This window comes from Telmatherina bonti (assembly GCF_933228915.1).
Source record: "Telmatherina bonti genome assembly, chromosome: 17".
Lineage (NCBI taxonomy): Eukaryota > Metazoa > Chordata > Actinopteri > Atheriniformes > Telmatherinidae > Telmatherina > Telmatherina bonti.
Genome location: NC_136615.1, coordinates 14,250,959 through 14,269,292, shown reverse-complemented (window position 1 = coordinate 14,269,292; position 18,334 = coordinate 14,250,959). Strand labels below are relative to the sequence as shown.

General features: G+C 39.8%; 2 protein-coding genes across 2 annotated transcripts; both read right to left on the bottom strand.

The window, feature by feature from the left end:
- Window positions 1–203: 203 nt before the first annotated feature.
- Window positions 204–10,129, bottom strand: spout1 (SPOUT domain containing methyltransferase 1; the record flags this gene model as incomplete). The annotated part of the gene is made up of 12 exons (XM_079257026.1): window positions 204–425; window positions 562–709; window positions 5,841–5,943; window positions 6,025–6,123; window positions 6,216–6,288; window positions 6,383–6,513; window positions 7,976–8,025; window positions 8,110–8,199; window positions 8,274–8,433; window positions 8,511–8,624; window positions 9,959–9,998; window positions 10,082–10,129. The coding sequence occupies 12 exons, from the start codon at window positions 10,127–10,129 to the stop codon at window positions 339–341; spliced, it is 1,143 nt and encodes a 380-aa protein (XP_079113152.1). The 3' UTR covers window positions 204–338.
- Window positions 10,130–10,629: 500 nt separating this feature from the next.
- kyat1 (kynurenine aminotransferase 1) lies at window positions 10,630–16,827 on the bottom strand. Its single transcript, XM_079256157.1, has 13 exons — window positions 16,631–16,827; window positions 16,482–16,540; window positions 15,084–15,231; window positions 14,817–14,966; window positions 14,520–14,606; window positions 14,278–14,400; window positions 14,076–14,196; window positions 13,923–13,999; window positions 13,753–13,842; window positions 11,534–11,720; window positions 11,337–11,413; window positions 11,117–11,203; window positions 10,630–11,019 (listed from the first exon to the last, which is right to left on the bottom strand). Exons 1-13 carry the CDS (start codon window positions 16,700–16,702, stop codon window positions 10,960–10,962), a joined length of 1,338 nt encoding a protein of 445 aa, XP_079112283.1. The 5' UTR covers window positions 16,703–16,827; the 3' UTR covers window positions 10,630–10,959.
- Window positions 16,828–18,334: the final 1,507 nt, after the last annotated feature.

The following is an 18,334-nucleotide window of genomic DNA, read 5'->3' as shown; positions in this document are numbered from 1 at the left end:
GTCTTTGTTACGCTGCTTTCCACTTTTTTTTCCCATGAAATAATTTAATCAAAAAGTAAAAACATTGTATTGTACTGAAGAAAAGGCAACAAAACAATATGAGTTAGTTTATGTGGATCTGTATTCAAATATTTACATCATGTTTCATTGTTTAGGAACAACGTCAGAATTAAGACTATTAAAAAAAATTGCAATACCAGCAGTGATAACTTTTTACAGGAAGCAATACACACAGAAAGACACAAACAGACAATTCATTATTAACAAACAAACAGCTTTAGGATGATATGCATCAGTCACATGATTTATAGTCAGCATTTGTTTACTTTGCCACATATCTAATTATTTGTTGCCACACTGGAAACATCAGAAAAAGCAGCTGTGATCCTTGGTCGCAGCCCTGCCATGGATATTAGGATGGCCTCCTGTTGACAAAAGAAATGATTACATTAATAAACCAGTGAGCCTCACCTGAATACGTGGTTCATTGCACTTTATTAGAACAGCTAGTCTAGCCAAAGACTGCTGCTTTTCATAATTCATTTCCATGTGGGTTCTCACCTCAGTTCGAATGGTCCTACTGCCCTGACCGGGGCATGTGTTGAGATAAAGGTCAAATAAAACACTGGGGTCAGTCACATCCAGGTTTTGGTCAGCATCTAAACTGGCTTCTAAACCTTGAATACCTCCAAAAACCACCAGGAGATGCCTGAAGAGGAGAAAAATGCACTTCAATCCTGAAAGGCTGAATTAGCTACTAATGCCAGCATGGTAATGCTTTACAAATATAATCAAATGCTCAACCTTTTGCTTAAGATGTAAGCATGCTCAGATTTTAAAGGCACTATAAAACACTGGCATATCAAATCAAACTTTATTTGTATAGCACTTTTCGTGCTTAAAAACAATACAAAGTGCTTTACATTATAAAACAATTTACATCAAAATAGATAAAACACTAACACACATACACATCCCCTTTCACCCACCCACAACCACCCTCACCCATGCCCTATTTGCCCTGTAACAGTTAAAAGAAGATGAATGAATGGCCAGGTGCATTTGCACCAGATGTGCACCAGATAAGGAAACGGTATTCTCAGGGAGCCTCTACACAAAGGGCTACCCCCAACCAAGACCACCCAGGCCATCACCATGGGGGCCACCCGGGTCCGGGCAGACAGGACCCACGCCACAACCGTAAAGCTGCAGCGCTGGATCCCGACCCACCAGACAGGGACAGCCCCCACAGCAACACCCATGCAGTCAGAGCAGGGGCAGCCCTCGGCGAAGAGGACCCCGATGAGGAGAGAGCTGGAGTGATAACTAAACAAAAATAAAATCCATTAAAATAAAATAATAAAATCTATACTATGTAAATCAATATATAAAATATATAAATAAATAAATAAAATTAACTAAAAAGAAAGATAAATATGGGTTAATATAAGAATGTTAAAACTTAGTTATAAGCTAAACTAAAAAGGTAGGTCTTGAGCTTTTTTTTAAAAACATCAACAGTCTCTGCAGCCCTGAGGCCCTCAGGCAGGCTGTTCCATAGGCGAGGCCCGTAATACTGAAATGTGGCCTCGCCATATGTTTTGGTACGAACTTTAGGAAGAACTAAAAGGCCGGTACCTGAGGACCTCAGGGTCCGCGAGGGTTCATACCTTAAAAACAGATCAGATAAATAAGAAGGCCCAAGACCATTAAGACATTTATAAACCACTAAAAGAACCTTAAAATCAATCCTGAATTGCACGGGGAGCCAATGCAGCGACTTTAAAACTGGTGTAATGTGTTCCCGCCCCCTGGTCCTTGTCAAAACTCGTGCCGCCGAGTTCTGCAGTAGTTGTAAACTAGAAATACTCTTTTTGGGAAGACCAGAGAGCAGGGCATTACAGTAGTCTAGTCTACTAGAAATAAAAGCATGCATTAGTACCTCCGTGCTGGCAAGAGAGAGAAATGGGCGGACTCTGGCGATGTTTTTGAGATGATAAAATCCTGTCTTTGTAACATTTCTGATATGTTGAATAAAATTCAGCTCAGAGTCAAAAATAACACCCAGATTTCGTACACACTGGGAGGATTTAAAACTCTGCAGTTTGCATGAAATGATCTCTCTCTTGTCTTCAGGACCGATGATTAAAACTTCAGTCTTGTCCTGGTTGAGCTGTAAGAAGTTCTCTGCCATCCATGACTTTATATCTAAAATACAGTTTAAAAGGGTGTTGACTGGCTCCAGGTCATCAGGAGACACGGCGATGTAAAGCTGTGTATCATCAGCATAGCTGTGGAAATCAATGCCGTGTCTCCTGATGATGTCCCCAAGTGGCAACATATACAGGTTAAAAAGTAATGGGCCTAAAATTGATCCTTGGGGAACCCCACATTTTATTTTATGGGTCTTTGAGGAGCATGTATCCATACTTATAAAAAACTGTCGATCTGTGAGATAGGAGTAAAACCATTTTAAAACAGTACCTGAGAGGCCCACCAGACATCTGAGTCTGTTTAATAAAATCTGGTGGTCTACTGTATCGAAAGCGGCACTGAGATCCAGCAGCACCAGGACAGAAAGTTTTTGTGCATCCAGATTGCCTCTTAGATCGTTCACAATCTTTAAAAGGGCCGTCTCAGTACTGTGGTTTGTCCTAAAACCAGACTGACATTTTTCTAAGATATTATTCCTGTTTAAAAACTCATTTAGCTGAATAAAAACAACTTTTTCTATCATTTTACTAAGAAACGGCAAGTTGGATACAGGTCTGTAGTTATCAAGAATGTTGGGATCCAGATTACTCTTCTTCAGAAGGGGCTTCACCACCGCTGTTTTAAAGGCAGTGGGGAAGACACCCGTCTGAAGAGAGGAATTTATGATAAGTAAAAACTCAGACTCAAAGAAGCCATAAAATTTCTTGAACAGTGATGTGGGAATAGGGTCTAAAAGGCAGGTTGTTGGGTTCAGCTGGGAGAAAACTCGACCAAGCATCTTTGTATCAACCAGGACAAAACTCTCCAGCTTCTCCTCGGGTAAAAACAATGCTTCAGATCTGTTAAAATCAACACTGCATTTAGATAAAAGACCGGATCTGATAGCATTGATCTTACCTCTGAAGTGGTCTGCAAAGTCCTCACATGCTGTTTGTGATGGTTGCATGGAGGACTTATTAAAACCAGTGTTTATTAAAATATCAATGGTTTTAAAAAGGAACTTTGGATTACTTTTGTTGACAGTTATGAGTTTTGAGAAGTGATCAGTTCTTGCCTGTTTTATTGTGTTATTATAGATTCTTAGGTGATCACGCAGGATTTCATAGTGCACTACAAGTTTAGTTTTTCTCCATCGTCTTTCTGCTCTCCTGCAGTTTTGTTTCAGCTTTTTTATTTCTTCAGTTCTCCACGGTGGCTTCAGTTTGGTTTTAATGGTTTTTAATACAAGTGGAGCTGCTGTATCAATTGCTGATTTTAATCTATTATTAAACTGATCAACAACTGAATCGCAGGAAGCAGGTAAGATCTCAGAAGGTGTTTGGTATAAAATTTCAATAAAATTCTCAGCCACTTCAGAAGTAATACATCGTTTCCTAACGGCTCTCACTGGGGCCCCCTGCTGGTTAAAACTGGTGACGTTAAAAAACACACAGTAGTGGTCTGATATGGCTAAATCCACGATAGAAGACACACTAACTGACAAGCCATAACTAATAATTAAATCTAATGTATGTCCTCGGTTGTGAGTCGGCTGTTTAGTATGTTGTGTAAAGTTAAAACAATCTAATAGACTTAAAAACCCTTTTGTCATTGAATCAGAGGGATTGTCCATGTGTATGTTAAAATCACCAGATATGATGATAAGATTGTGGGCGGCATGTATTGCTGATAAAAGTTTAGAAAATTCACTGATAAAAGCAGCATCATGTTTGGGTGGTCTGTAAACAGTGATGCAGAGGATTGGGGGACTGTTAAAAACAAAAGCATGATGCTCAAAGGTGGTGTACTGATCTAAAAGTATTTGTCTATTATTTAGGAGACTATTTGTTATTGATGCAGTACCACCACCTTTCTTGTTGCTTCTAAAGGAGAATAAAAAATTAAAATTTGGTGGTGAGGCCTCAGTGAGAATAACTGGTGCATCTGTACCCAGCCATGTTTCAGTTAAAAATAAGCAATCAACCTTATTATCTAATATCAGGTCATTGATAATAAAAGACTTGTTAAAAAGGGAACGTACATTTAAAAGTGCCATGTTTACAGTGACAGGTGACTTATGGACTGTAGGGTTGAATTGTTGATGCTTTGGAGGAGTTCTGAGATTATTAAGGTTAGCAGAGGAACTATGATGGAATCTGGTTTTATATCTTTGAGTAATGATTACAGGGATTGGATGATTAAGAATAAGAACAGAAGATCCAAGTCCAGTATTATATGTGCCAGAGGTGGAACTAAAAACATAGGAACAGGGACCAGGGGGACATCAATCGGTGGGGGAGGGGTTAGTTGGTGCAGGTGTGGGAAGATGAGCGGAACGTGCATGCTGTAATCCATAGGCCAGGTTGGCGGACAAAACGCGGGTGCCAGCTCGGTTCAGGTGGAGGCCATCTGCACCAAAAAGATGTTGCCTTTCCCAGAAAACGTCAAAGTTGTCTATAAAGTTGACGTTGTGGGTGCTGCAGGCAGAGGAGAGCCAGGTGTTCAGGCTGAGCAACCTGCTGAAGCGGCCCACTCCTCTGCCGCAGGTGGGGGTGGGGCCGGAGATGAAAACGTTACACTGGAGTGATGGCAGTTTATTAAAAAGCTCCATGAAATCACGCTTTAAAAGCTCAGATTGCTGCCTGGAGGTGTCGTTGGTGCCCACGTGGATGATGACACGTTTTACCTGAGGGTTGGAATCCAGCACGTCTGGGAGTTTCTCCGCCACGTCTGACACGGTGGCGCCGGGAAACACCAGGGTGAGAGCTCCCCTCAGACGGACGTTCCGGATGATGGAGTCTCTGATGACGAGCGTGGTGGCTTGTTGTCGGATGGTTGTCGCTGCAGGTTCAGTCCCCCCATCACGTTCCCGTGGCTGAGGACGCCCGGAGTGCCATCTAACCGCGTCTCTTAGGAGCCGCCTTCGGTGGGTTGAGGGGTGGGAGGACGGCGGAGGGCGACCCGGCATCGGACCCCCGTTCGTGGGGACAGCGGCAAGCGGGGGAAAGGCGGCAGTGACCGACGCAACGTTGGTCTGGGGAAAAGTTGGGGAAATCCCCTGATCCAACGGGTGGACCTGCGTGTCCACATTCCCGTCAAGAACCGAGAATTTGTTGTTTAGGAGAATGGCGGAGGACGACGACACCGGGTATGGAGCCTCACCGGGATTCCTTCTGCGTTTGTGGACCACAACCTCAGACCAGGGGGTTGCCTTGCTCGGAGTAGAGCAGGAGGGCCGGTGACAGATGGAGGAAGAAGGGTCCCAAATCACTGTGTCCCTCAGTGCGGCAGTGGTATTTTGAGGTTGCTCACCGGTCTGTGTGGTCTCCAGCCAGCTGGACAGCGTCGGAAGCCGCGACTTAAAGGAGGCCAGCAATGAGTCCTTCCTCCGCAGCTCATCGGAGAGCCGACCAACATCCTCCAAAAGATCGGCTATCTTTTTCTGAGCTTTTATGAGCTGCTTCTCGATTTCCACAGGTAAGGGAGTGCCAGTTTTTATGAATTCCACATTTGTGGAAGAGAGATTTCTCATCACCGGAGACGCTTGCTTTTGGCGTTCTGCCATGGCGGCCATTTTCCATTTCTGCTTGTATGACTTGTATGTGATACAGACCTTCTCTCTTTTCTCTAAGTGGCTCTAAACTTACTTGAATGGTGACAGTGTTGCTTGGTCCAGGCTGCTGCCTCTCTCAGATGTGCCAATCGTCAGATCATATCCTTCTTTATATGGACTTTCTGTGAAAACTGAACCTGCATCAACAAAAGCAATAGCAGTGAGGTCAGGAGAGAGCTGAAGATGTGGAGATGTATCAACGCATCGGGGAAACCTACTGAGACAAGATGCCAGGCGGACAGTGTAACCCCAGTAAAGACCTCCTTCGGTTCTCGGCACATGAGGAGCCACAACAACGCCTTTATATAACCTGCATTCTGTTGAGACAAATAGACGAAAACTGAGCTACTGTGACATAAAAACATTAAAAAAAATAAAAATAAAGTATTGAAATGTCTAATGGAGAAACCTTGACTCTGTGTCTTGTTGAGCTGCACTGTGACTCGTAGACCTGACTGCAGCTGCTTATCAATCCGGACATCCTGTAGAGGTAAATGGGATGCAGTGAAGTATTTTTTCTAATACAAATTAATAATGTAGTCACAATGGTGATGCCATGTCTGGAGTCATGCCCACCTTCCTCATTCCACAGTTGACCAATGAGCCTTTTCCTTGTTTGGGTGGCTTGTTGAGGACTATTCCTTCCCGGTATTCAGATTCTTCATCTATCCTCATGTGGTGAGGACTGTCCAGTGGGTTGAGCAAACCTAGCAGAAAAAGCATGGATTTAATGAGAACGTATCTTTTTACTTCATCAACTTAGATACGGTACTCACATATTTGATGTATGGCCTCCTAATTAACATATAAATTAATGACAAAGACAGTGTAGTTAGTAGCAGATTGCTTCTGGTGCTGTAGTGTGTACTATCACTAGAACTGCTGGTAGATAATGGAGTGTTACATTTGCACTGTTCATAAAGAAAATATGCCAATAGCAGTCTGAAAACATAAATTATAGATCAAGCACCACAGAGTAAAAACAAATTTTGTTACATGTTTTTGAACTGGGATGAGATTTATTCGAGGGGATAAATTGAAATAACAGAGAACAAAAATACTGGATTATGTGAAGGGGTCAGGTGTGTTTAGTTGTTTCAAAGACACATGAAGTTTGTGGTTTTAGTTTGGCACAAAGTTAACAGATGGAGCTGCAGCAGCTGTGATGAAGCACAACTCACTGAGGCGTTTCACTCAGTTGTTCTCAGGATTATAACTAAAGTAGAGATATTTGTTAGCTGGGTCAGCAGTGTCAGACTTTAAAGGTAGAGTATGTAAGATTTTCAATATTTTCAAAATAAACTAACTAATAAAATAACTACAATCATAATTAGATAGTTTTTAAACATGTATGTTCCAGTCTGTCCATATTTGATGCGTTATTAAATTACAAGTTTAATTAATGACAAAGACCCTTCTTGAATGTTTCCTGACCAGTAAAAAAAAAAAGAGTTCTTTTTTCCACCAGCAGGGGGAGTATAAGCCCATTTATTGCAGATAAGCACTGTGAGCTACAGCTCACAAGCGATTCCTGCCCTCATTGGAGCTGGCAAGGAGGAGGGGTGAAGGGTGAGTTTTTCTCATTACTGCCAACCTGTGGTTGTTTGTGGAGGTAGCAGTTTTGTGGTTTTGCTCACGACCTGGTGTTTGCCACCTGGTGGTGGAAAGAATCGCCTTGAAATCTTACATACTCTGCCCTTAAAAATATATATGGTGAAGGGATAAATATTAGGGGTGGGAAAATCTTTAAAAAATAAAAAATAAAAAATTGGGATTTTTTGCTTCACAATTCTAAAATAGATATTTTTAATTGAAAACATCTATTTTTTTTTCAAATAAATTAAATGAATCCACTGTAAAATGTTTGTCTTTTTTTTGTTTTTATTGATCTTTTTACTTGTCTTCTTGGGCATTATAGCAGCAGAATGATGATCTGGCTACTGGGTTGTTTTTTCCTAAATGAAATCAAGTAAGTTGTTGGGCAAAAGACAGCTTTATACAAATTTTTTTGTTTTTAATCAACAAAAACTCAGTCATATTGAAGAATTGTGAGAATTACCATTTAAATAGAATCGGCACCCAAAGAAATAGGAATTGAATTGGGACAAAAGCACATCGTCACCGCCCTAATAAATATGACCCAATGAAATGAACATTTTATCAACTTACCTGCATACTGTAAATCTTTATGTACTGGGAAAAACCATTTGCGCAGATACCTGAAGGAGAAGAGAGGCTGTGGTCATAATTTGATAAAAAGCAGTGATCACTTTGATAGCGCTGATCTGACAGTCTGTACTCACTGTGGACATTCCACGTACTGAAGTATTCGGGCAAGCTGAATGCAAGCATGGCCCTTCTTCCCAACACCTTTAAACTCTCCTTCAACGCTCCTGTGGAACAAAGCTCTTAGCTCTCCAGAGGTTTAAAGTGTTTACTTCTCAGTATAACATTTCTGATTACTTACTTTACATCTTCCCCTCGTTCATCAAACACAATGATCTCATCGACACGAAAGACGACACAGGCTCGAGCAATTTGCCCCGCCAGGTATGTACGTAGTTCAGGAGACTGAGCGTTGTCCAGGACAGAGCCTGGCAGCGCTATGCTCACTGTGTAAGCCCGACCTGAGAAACACAAGTCTCTCTTTACAGCACTCCATTTACAGTTAAGTAAGCCACAATAAACCACAACATTATATTACCTTGGTTTTTCTGGCTTTCTTCAGGTTTTGCTCCGTCTGCTTCTTGTTGCTCCTTCTGCTTTTCCAATTTTTTGAGGACTTTGACCTTTTTCCATTGCTTAGTGTTCTCCTTCACTGTTGAAAAGACACAGATGATGACATTGTTAATGTTTTGCTGTCTCCCACAGAAAATGTGAGGAGCTTTATGAAGTGCAAAAAGAACTGAGACCCTGAACTGTTGAGAAACTAAAGTCATAAATGAAGTAGGAATGGAAAAGAATTCCACTTACAAATGTGCAACAATTAGTGTTTCCTCAATCCCAAGTGCTTCTTGAGTGTTGTTCAAAGGAAGGGTGATTTAACAGTGATTACCATCCCACATCACATGTATATTTGCAAAAAAAAAAAAAAAAAAAAAAAAGTTCAACAGCTTAAATAATAAATATTTAGTCTTCATGGTGTATCCTCTCAGGTACTATTACTGTGTTGTAGTAGATGTCTGTCAAAGTACCTGCATTCATACCTGCTGTAATGATTTTCTTATACTTACAGGCAGAGAAGAAGGTGAACTGGAACCACTGAATATATGTTAGATTAGTAAATTTAGCTCAGAAAATAATTATTTATTTATTATTATTTTTTTATTTTTTTTATTTTTACATGATGACCAAATTTCATTGGAATTGGAGTTGTACACAGATGGATCATCTAATCTGAAGCAAACAGTGTCACCTGTGGGGGCAGAGCCTGTGTCTGACAGGTGCAGGCATGGCTTGCAGTGGGTCATAAGTGTCAGATAAGACCACAAAAACTGTAAAAGAGAATGACATAACCTACAGTTATCAAAGTCTTATGTTGACCCTAGTTAGAATATGGTTCCAGAATTAAAAAGGTTTGAGAAAGCATTGTTGTTTTTTATTTTGTGACAATCATAAGCTCAAGATTTTGGACTGGCCCATAAACTCCCCCCCTCCCCAAAAAATACTTTTCTTTTCTTTTTTTTTGTACTGAACTTTATGGGGTCCTACGTAATGAGAGGTTATAAAATTGTACGAAAAGTAAATTATTTTAAATGACTAAATTAATTATAAACAAATTAGGATCAGGATAATAAATATTATTTTTCTTGGTACGTTCAACTTGTAGTGACGTTTGAGTTTATTAGGACCATAAGAACCACACAAACTCAAGCTGACCTGAACACTTCCTAACTTAGGTCTTCACACGTTTCATACTACAGCTATAATGATAAATATTTCTTAAACAAGTTAAAAGAAAAACTCAACACAAAACACATCATCTTACCACTAAATAAAGCCAAATCACTTTGACTTTGCATTAGTGAAAAACAAGGTAAGCCGACGGGTATGCACATAATTTGTTTGGCATGGATAAAATGCTTATATATGTTGATGATGAGGAGTGCACGAGTCTCTTGGCTAAATTAAGCTACATTAGCCGATACTCACGTTCTGCTTTCCTCTTCTTCCAGTTCACCTTCTCCTCCGCCTGTAAGTAGTAAGAAACTCATTACAGCAGGTATGAATGTGGGTACTCAGAAACTGACATCTAATACAACACGGTAACAATACCTGAGAGGATAGAAATTTGTGTTTTTTAACTGCACTGTCGGTCGACATTCTTCAACACACCAACACGTGAAGTTTATTTACTTCCGGGTCAACATCCGGGTAATCAACGATCTATGGTGGGACAGGAGCTTTGCTGTGTTTACTTTTTTTTTTTTTTTAACTCAAATTTCATTACACGTAAAATTAAATTATAATAAATAATTGAAATAAAATTAACACATAGTTTAATTTTAAAGAAAAAATGCATGGTATAAGTATCATTTATCAAGTATTTGTACCTACTGCACATTTTAAAAGCAAAAATCAAACAAATTTGCACAAATGTGTCAAAATGATGAACAATTTGGTTGCATCTTTACTAAAATTAGCTGTTTTACACTTAAGTTTACATTTACCCCTTCTGGCTTTGAGAGACTGATTCCTGAGACTTTTAAATAACCAACCAGAAGATGAAACACTGGAAATTCTCAATGAAAAACTATTAAGACAAAAGGACGAAAATAACTTTTGAATACATTTACTTTGGTTTGCATTTTTCTATTTTTCAATTATTTTGCCCAGGCATTGTGTTCTCATAAAGAAAACAACTGTGCCGATGAAGCTAAAAAACACAAAGGATTTACTAAAATCTTTATTGAACATTTTTAGTTTGATTCCAGAAAAAAAAATTGAAATATTTTTGTTTTAAACAAAATCACATGTAAATTTTTAATATTTCACAATCAGGGTTTTTTTTTAAGTGGATGGAAGTGTGTTTCAGTGCTTTTACAAAATGTAAAGACAAAATACAAAACAGAAAAGTATTTATGGACAGTTTTCCTGAGAAAGCAGATCAAACCACTAAAAGCATACTGGTAAAAAGGGATGGACCAGTAAGTTTACTCTTTTTGACTCCACTTTCTCAGGATGTCCTCTGCTGCGTCCAAAGTGGAGTCCTCCTATTAAAACACAGAAGTTGCAAGATTAAGAGGGATGACCAAAAAGCAGCACTGTGGCACTGTGATATTTGTGGCAAATACATAATGCTGTGCTCACCTTTACAAAACAGAAACGGATGTATTTGTCAAACTCCTTGCTGTGTTCAGGACTGAAGAAAGCAGAAACGGGGATTGTTGCTAAACCCTGCAGCGGGTTGGTACACAAGTAAAAAAAAAAACAAAAAAAAAAAAACAAGGTAATAAAATTATTGGCACTTTTAAACAAATGTATACACATCACATTTTCTTAAAAATATATACAATTGTTATTTGAGTACCTTCTCTTTAATTAGCCATTTAACAAATCTGAAGTCATGGGATTCATCTTTGGTTCTCTGATCATTTAGTTCCACCTCTGTTAAGAAGCAGAAAAGCCCAAAATGAAGGAGAAGTGAACATAAATGGTACAACTTCAACCAACACATAAGCAGATGATAGATTTTAACAACATCCAGTTCAGATGCTTGTTACGTACTGACAGAGGAGATGTCTGTGATCATAAAATACCCTCCTTCTGGCATGATGGGCTGCAGGCCCACACTCTGCAGGCATGAGGCCAGTTTCTGCCTCTTGTGGTGCAGCATTGCAGGCAGCTGCTGGAAATAGCTCTCTGGAGTCCCGAAAAGTTCATACTCTCTCTCAAATCCTTGAGCAACTGCCTCCTAAAGGCAAGAAGGATGAATGAGAAGATATAAAAAGAGTTTTAAATGATGTCACTGATATTGAATTTACAAATGATAAATTAAACAAAAATATTTACAGATGACTTTTTAAGCTGTTTTAATTGTAAAAGCTACTTTGAAATATTGGGCAACAGCTTGATTGAGCATGAATTTCACTGAAACTGTGGTGTAAAAAATTACATCATTCAAAAATCTTGGAAAAATCACGTTATATTTAACAGAAACATTGGTTTTTTTTGCAGTGCACCATGATGTATTGCTGTGTTTCTCTATTAGCAGAGATCAGGCAATTCACAAATATATTATATTGTATTTTTTTTGGCTGACAGGAGGCATAGAGAAGACAGAAGGCTGCTGTATGACACGACAAATGACACTACAGCTGACATCCCAGACCAGGGGTGTGCAAAGTGAGTCCTCAAAGGCTGCTGCCCTGCAGGTTTTTGATGCATCCCTGTTCTTACACAACTGGCTAACAATGAATGGATCCAGCAGTCTGTAAAGTTCTGCACACTGGCTGATCAATTTGAGTCAGGTGTGTTGGAGCATGGATGCATGGAAAATCTGCAGGATTGTGGCCCTCAAGGACCAAAGCTGGACACCCCTGCCTCAGACAATAATAGGGTCGCTTATAGGGATGATGTAGAACATCTCACAGTGTTGTGAGAGAAATAATCGGATGTTAAACACTTTCAAAACAAAGTATGTGATCGTTGACTTGAGAAGGACAAGGAGGAATAAGCACAGTTCCCTCCACATACATTTGATGAGGCAGTGAAATGTGTTGAAAACATCAAATTACTTGCAGTCAGCATGTTCAGTGAGATGACATGGACCACCTACACCTTGAACATCATTCCCACAGCACAGCAAAGGCTGCTCTTCCTCAAGACCATGCTGCTTAGCCTGCATACTGTTTGGCTACAACTTCACTCAATATACAGCGGCAGAATGAAGGTTGTTACGGCCCCAGGCCTCAGCATCTTGTGTTATTTAAAGAATCAAGGACTAACTCCTCCAGACTTCTACAGGCTGTGCCATCACACCTCCGAGATAGGCAGGCTCTGCAGGACACACCCGGCTGTGCCATCAACCGCCTGTGATTGGCCCACTCCTTGGCTGGCCAGCTTGAGCTTCAGTATTTAAGCCAGCTTTTAATGAACATCCATGGCAGCTGTGGTTCTGGTGTAGAACAGCTTGCCACTTCAGGATTCTTATGACTGGTTTGTCTTGTTGTGGCTGCCTTTGTTGGTACTTGTAGTTGGCCTTTTATTTGTTGTTTCTTTGGTTACTGTAAGGACTTGTGGTGTGAACCAACTGGGGTTGTTATGTGGACATTGTGTTGGTTGAAAATTAAATCTTTTTTGTTTGCTGCTGCCCTTGTTCCCCTAGCAGAGCTGGAGTTTGTAACAAGGTGAAAGCTTACAGCATCAATAGAGAAACAACCTACGGGGGGCATGCACTGTTTGAACTCCAATCTAGGAAGCAGTTCAGGACATTAAGAACCAGTGTCAGCAGGATGAGGAGCAAATTCAAGAGCTCCGACATCTATCCATCTACAACTTCCTCCCTCATAACTTCTCCAACTGTGAACTGGTCTTGGTCCCTAGGAACCACAGATACTGTTTACATATTCACATGCCCCTTGGCTTTTCCCATCTCCTATAACAGTTAGCAGGCATGCTAACATACACATACATCCGAGGCATCTCTCAATCTCAAATCTCTCAATAAAAACTAAAAAAATGGAGTGGAAAGGTATTTGCAGAAATGTTTTTTGGCATCTGAAAGGGGTGAAACATGCTAATCCCACATTGCAAACTGAATTAAAAGTGTCTGATCTCACCTACATCTCTGCTGGAAGGACTAATGTGAGGAGAGCAGTCAGGGATGTAGAAATTGGTAAAACTTGATGAGGAGAATGAATATTCAGCTTTGCTGCTTGATGTCTTTGGCAAGAATAAAAGCTCTCTGATAAACAAAGAAGAGCAACGATTGGTCACTGAATTACCTGAGCGGCTGTCGCACAATGATAAACAGAGTTCTGGTGGATGATTTTCATGTGTTTGATTAAATGGCCAGAACTAATGGCCCAGCCAACCTGAAACAACATTGATAATGTGAATTAGATTATAGTTATGGTGTATGACAAAAATGGATACGTTATAATATGTAAATTACCTTCCAGCCAGTAGCGCTAAAGGTCTTTCCAGCACTGCCGACTGTAATGGTTCTTTCCCACATCCCAGGAAGGCTGGCTGAAACACATCATTTATTACACAACCCCACTCTCTTCAGGTGTGTACAATCTGCTCAGCTCTGGCTGTCTCTTACCAATCTTAATATGTTTGGCTCCATCATAGGTGAGCCACTCATACACTTCGTCACTAAAGCACAGCAGATCGTGTTTTATGCACAGATCAGCGATCATTTGGAGTTCTTCCATCTTGTAAACCTGCAATGGACATTGCTGTGAAACAACGTTTTCACATTCTGAAAACAACAATCCACCGGCTGACTGGATAACAAATCTTACCTTGCCTAACGGGTTGTTGGGAGTGTTAATAACGATGGCTTTTGTGTGTGGAGTGATTTTACTAGCCAGCTCCTCAGCAGAAAGAACCCAGTCTCCACTGGACAGAACAGTGTTGCCCTCCCTCTACCAGTTACAGAAGAAGACAGAAACGTAGTTTGGATTTACATATTTAAGTCTGTATGAAAAATGTCAAAATTTGGAGAGTAAGTTGTAAAATGTCAAAACATGAGTCAATGACTCACTGGTCTCAGAGGAACATACACTGCCTTCCCTCCTGCCATCACGACCATCGGCTGGTAGCAGTCAAAGAACGGTTCCACGATTATGACCTGAGAAATAAATGATTAACAATCATCTATTTACTGTCAAAAACATACAAAATTAATTTAAGGATGCGGTTAATCCAAATAATTCTTAGTATTTAGTTCACCTGTGCAAAGCAGCATGTTTTATTTTAGAGAACATCACATGCAGCACAATCATAACCTGAATGTCTTGGTTCCATCATCTAAACCTGAGATTGCTGTTGGTTTCTGTACCTCATCCCCTTTGTCAATCAGAGCCTGAAATGCACAGAAGAGAGCCTGATAAGCTCCAACTGTCACCAGGATGTCCTCAAGAGGGTCGATCTCATGTCCAACAATACGACTGAAGAATTTGGCGAGACTTTTTACAAGACGTGGATGTCCCTGGGAAAAGCGGGTGGGACAGAAAAAGGCTCAATGTTTGCTTTACAAGCGTAGATACGTTTTTCTACATACATTCACAGAAAGAAATAGGATGAAACTGATGTATATTCCACTTACAAAAGCTCGAGTATACTGATGCATTGAAGGTCCGCCACTCACAGCTTTGCAAAATGCTTCCTGGACAAACTGAGGAGGTGAGAAGTCAGGAAATCCCTGACCAAGGTTCACGGCTTTGTAATCTGCCGCTAGCTGTGTGAATTCAACCCTGTTGGTGCAAATCAGGTCAGTTAATGATCATACATTTAAGCTCTTTTGTGACATTTAAAAAAAAAATTAAAGTAAAATATATTGTCATATGTCAAGCAAATATTAAGAGTATAAATTATATTTATATTGGAAAATTATTTTTTTTATTTTTTTTTATAAACCATCGTGAAGAAAACAGAATTTTTAGGTAATCTGTTAAATATGCAATGATCTAATTGTATAAATAATTTCCATTCTTTTGGGAAGTTAGAAAATGTTTACATAAAATAAAACCTGTTTCATGAGTGAAAATAAAATAAAGCCAGAGAATTATGTTTACTTTCTTTTAATATTATTTTGACTATTTGAGTCATTGCAGAGTGGTCCATGTCAAAGTTTAGTGAGAATGTTTGTTTTTTTCAATAATCTGACATGTTTTAATGTCAGCAAATAATCACATCTGTGGTTGTTTGGGATAAAAAAAAAATGATCCCACCTGGTTTCACTGCTGTTTTAAACAATACAGATGAAATATTTAGCCAATTTGGTATTACACCATTGATAATAACTAAACTTAATCACGGTAACACAATTCTTACTTTTTTTTTTCTTCTTTTTTTAAATCTAAGGTCAGATAAAACATCATTCCAATAATTGTAGTACCGTATTTTAATGCTGTGGGGTCCTTTTTGACCTCAAATTACTTCCAACTTATTTTCATCACCTAGCAAAGTGTTGAACAACCCTGATTATTTTCAGACATTTTCACATTTTTTATACAAAAAATTTTATATGAGTGTTAAAACGACCACACCGGCATTGACCTGTATACTCCCTATATTTCATGACCTAATTATACTGCTACATCTGTTTTGGCTGTAGCAGTCTGATTGATCTATAAAATTAAAACGATTAGCTTCATAAAACCTTAGAACAAGTTTCCTTTTTGTTGCAGTGATTTCACATTGTTGTATGTTATGGGGACTTTGGCCCTTAAGTGTCCCACCCCCTGCTCCACCAATCAGATGGGTTCAATCAAAGGAAGAGACTATAAACAGGAGACTAAATGAATCTAATAATGCAATCAGCTTTGAGCATGGTACATATATACGTGATAGAACAGTTTATTGTAAAAACATGCAGGAAACTCTGAAAGGATTACTTTAATAAAAGTATGCACAAATGATCTCCTTCCTGGTGAGCAGTGATTTTGTTTACCAAATGATTTCCCCAAAACTTGAAGCTGTTCTGATTTCAGGGTCCACTTACCAAACGTTTTTATCCACGCCGTCTGTCCTGCGAGCATGAAGTTGTCTGGACATGATTGTCTGAAAGAAAAGCAACGTTTAAATCACACCACATACATACGTGCACTTGCATTAGTGTCTCTCTGGTTCGGCACAGCAAAAGATACTCACTTTATAAGGATTTCTGACTAAACTCTGACGAATTACAGTCAAATTTGAAGCCAGGTTTCTGATAATTCCCATCAATGGAAGAGCATTGTTTCCGATAAATGCGTTACTCTAAACCTGGAACCCCGGAGGTCACATCGATAAACAATAAACAAGAAGCGATGTCAGAAGAGTTAAAGATCCTCGGCTACCCTTCGACCTCGTTGTGTTTTCATCTACACTTCCTGTCTGGGCGGACCGAGAACACAAACAGCGACGCCTGACGACAGGTACCTTATTTATTTATTTATTATTTTATTTTTTAATCATTTTTATTACACAAATTTCCAAAAATTGAGAACATAAACTGATAAGTCAGGGGGTTAAGAATTAAATGAAAAGAGGTACAACGAGAATATGAAAGCTATGAAAAATACATATAAAATTGATTATCTTCACGTGGACAAACGCCCATATGTACATCAAAGTATCAGTAAGAGAACTATATCAATGAAACAAGAATTTATCCAAAATGCACGATACGTACCGCCCACAAAACACACCACGTTCAGGGATCTTTTGTCTGCTGATGGGCAACAATAGCTTCACTGAGCACTTGCTTCTAAAGTTTTGTTTATGCTGCATTCAATGACATGCGTGAAATCTAAAGTTCCACAACCAGACATTTCAGGGGACACAAGGTATTTATTAGGGGTGGGGAATCAAATTGAAAAAAAATTGAAAATCGGGATTTCTTGCTTCACAATTTTAAAATTTATATTTTTGTTCAAGTCGGTTTTTTGTAGATAAATAAACATAATCCGCTGTACAATTTTTTGTCATTTTTAATGTTTTTATTTATCTTTTTACTGGTCATCTGAGGTATTATAGCGGCAAAATCATGGTCTGGCTATTTTATCCAAATTAAAATTAAGAAAAAAAAGACAAGCAAAAAAGTTTTCTACATGTCGCAATTTAAATCGGCCCTAGTAATTTCTAAATTCTTTCTAGCTTATAGAAGAATTAAGTTACATGGGAAATTAGCACCTTTTGTTACAGAAGTGTAATAATTATGAATTGGAAACAATCTGTTTGAATCAAGAGTCAATTCTGAATCACATTGTCACCCCTAAAAACCAGAATCGAATTGAATTGTGAGCTGTTAGATTCACATCTCTAGTATTTAGTCATCAAATAAAAGGAGAAAACCTCTCAATCCACCGTCGTACTTTTTGTGATACCAGCCTCCGCGACAGTACCGTCCATCCATCTTCTGCCGCTTATCCGGGGTCGGGTCGCGGGGGCAGCAGCCTAAGCAGGGAAGCCCAGACTTCCCCAGCCACATTTGCCAACTCTGCGGGGGGGATCCAGAGGCGTTCCCAGGCCAGCCGAGAGATATAATCCCTCCAGCGTGTCCTGGGTCTCCCCCGGGGTCTCCTCCCAGAGGGACGTGCCTGGAACACCTCACCAGGGAGGCGTCCAGGAGGCATCCTGACCAGATGCCCGAGCCACCTCAACTGGTTCCTCTCGATGCGGAGGAGCAGCGGCTCTACTCTGAGCCCCTCCCGGATGACCGAGCTCCTCACCCTATCTCTAAGGGTGAGCCCGGCCACCCTGCGGAGGAAACTCATTTCAGCCGCCTGTATACGAGATCTCGTTCTTTCGGTCACGACCCACAGCTCATGACCATAGGTGAGGGTAGGAACGTAGATCGACTGGTAAATCGAG

Bases quoted from the DNA above. Each gene is read 5' to 3' on its own strand.
- kyat1 (XM_079256157.1), bottom strand. From the start codon at position 16,702: ATGGGAATTATCAGAAACCTGGCTTCAAATTTGACTGTAATTCGTCAG. The intron at 15,232-16,481 runs GTAAGTGGACCC...TTGCACCAACAG, and splicing joins GGCGTGGATAAAAACGTTTG to GGTTGAATTCACACAGCTAG. The intron at 14,967-15,083 runs GTAAGTGGAATA...CGCTTTTCCCAG, and splicing joins ATCAGTATACTCGAGCTTTT to GGACATCCACGTCTTGTAAA.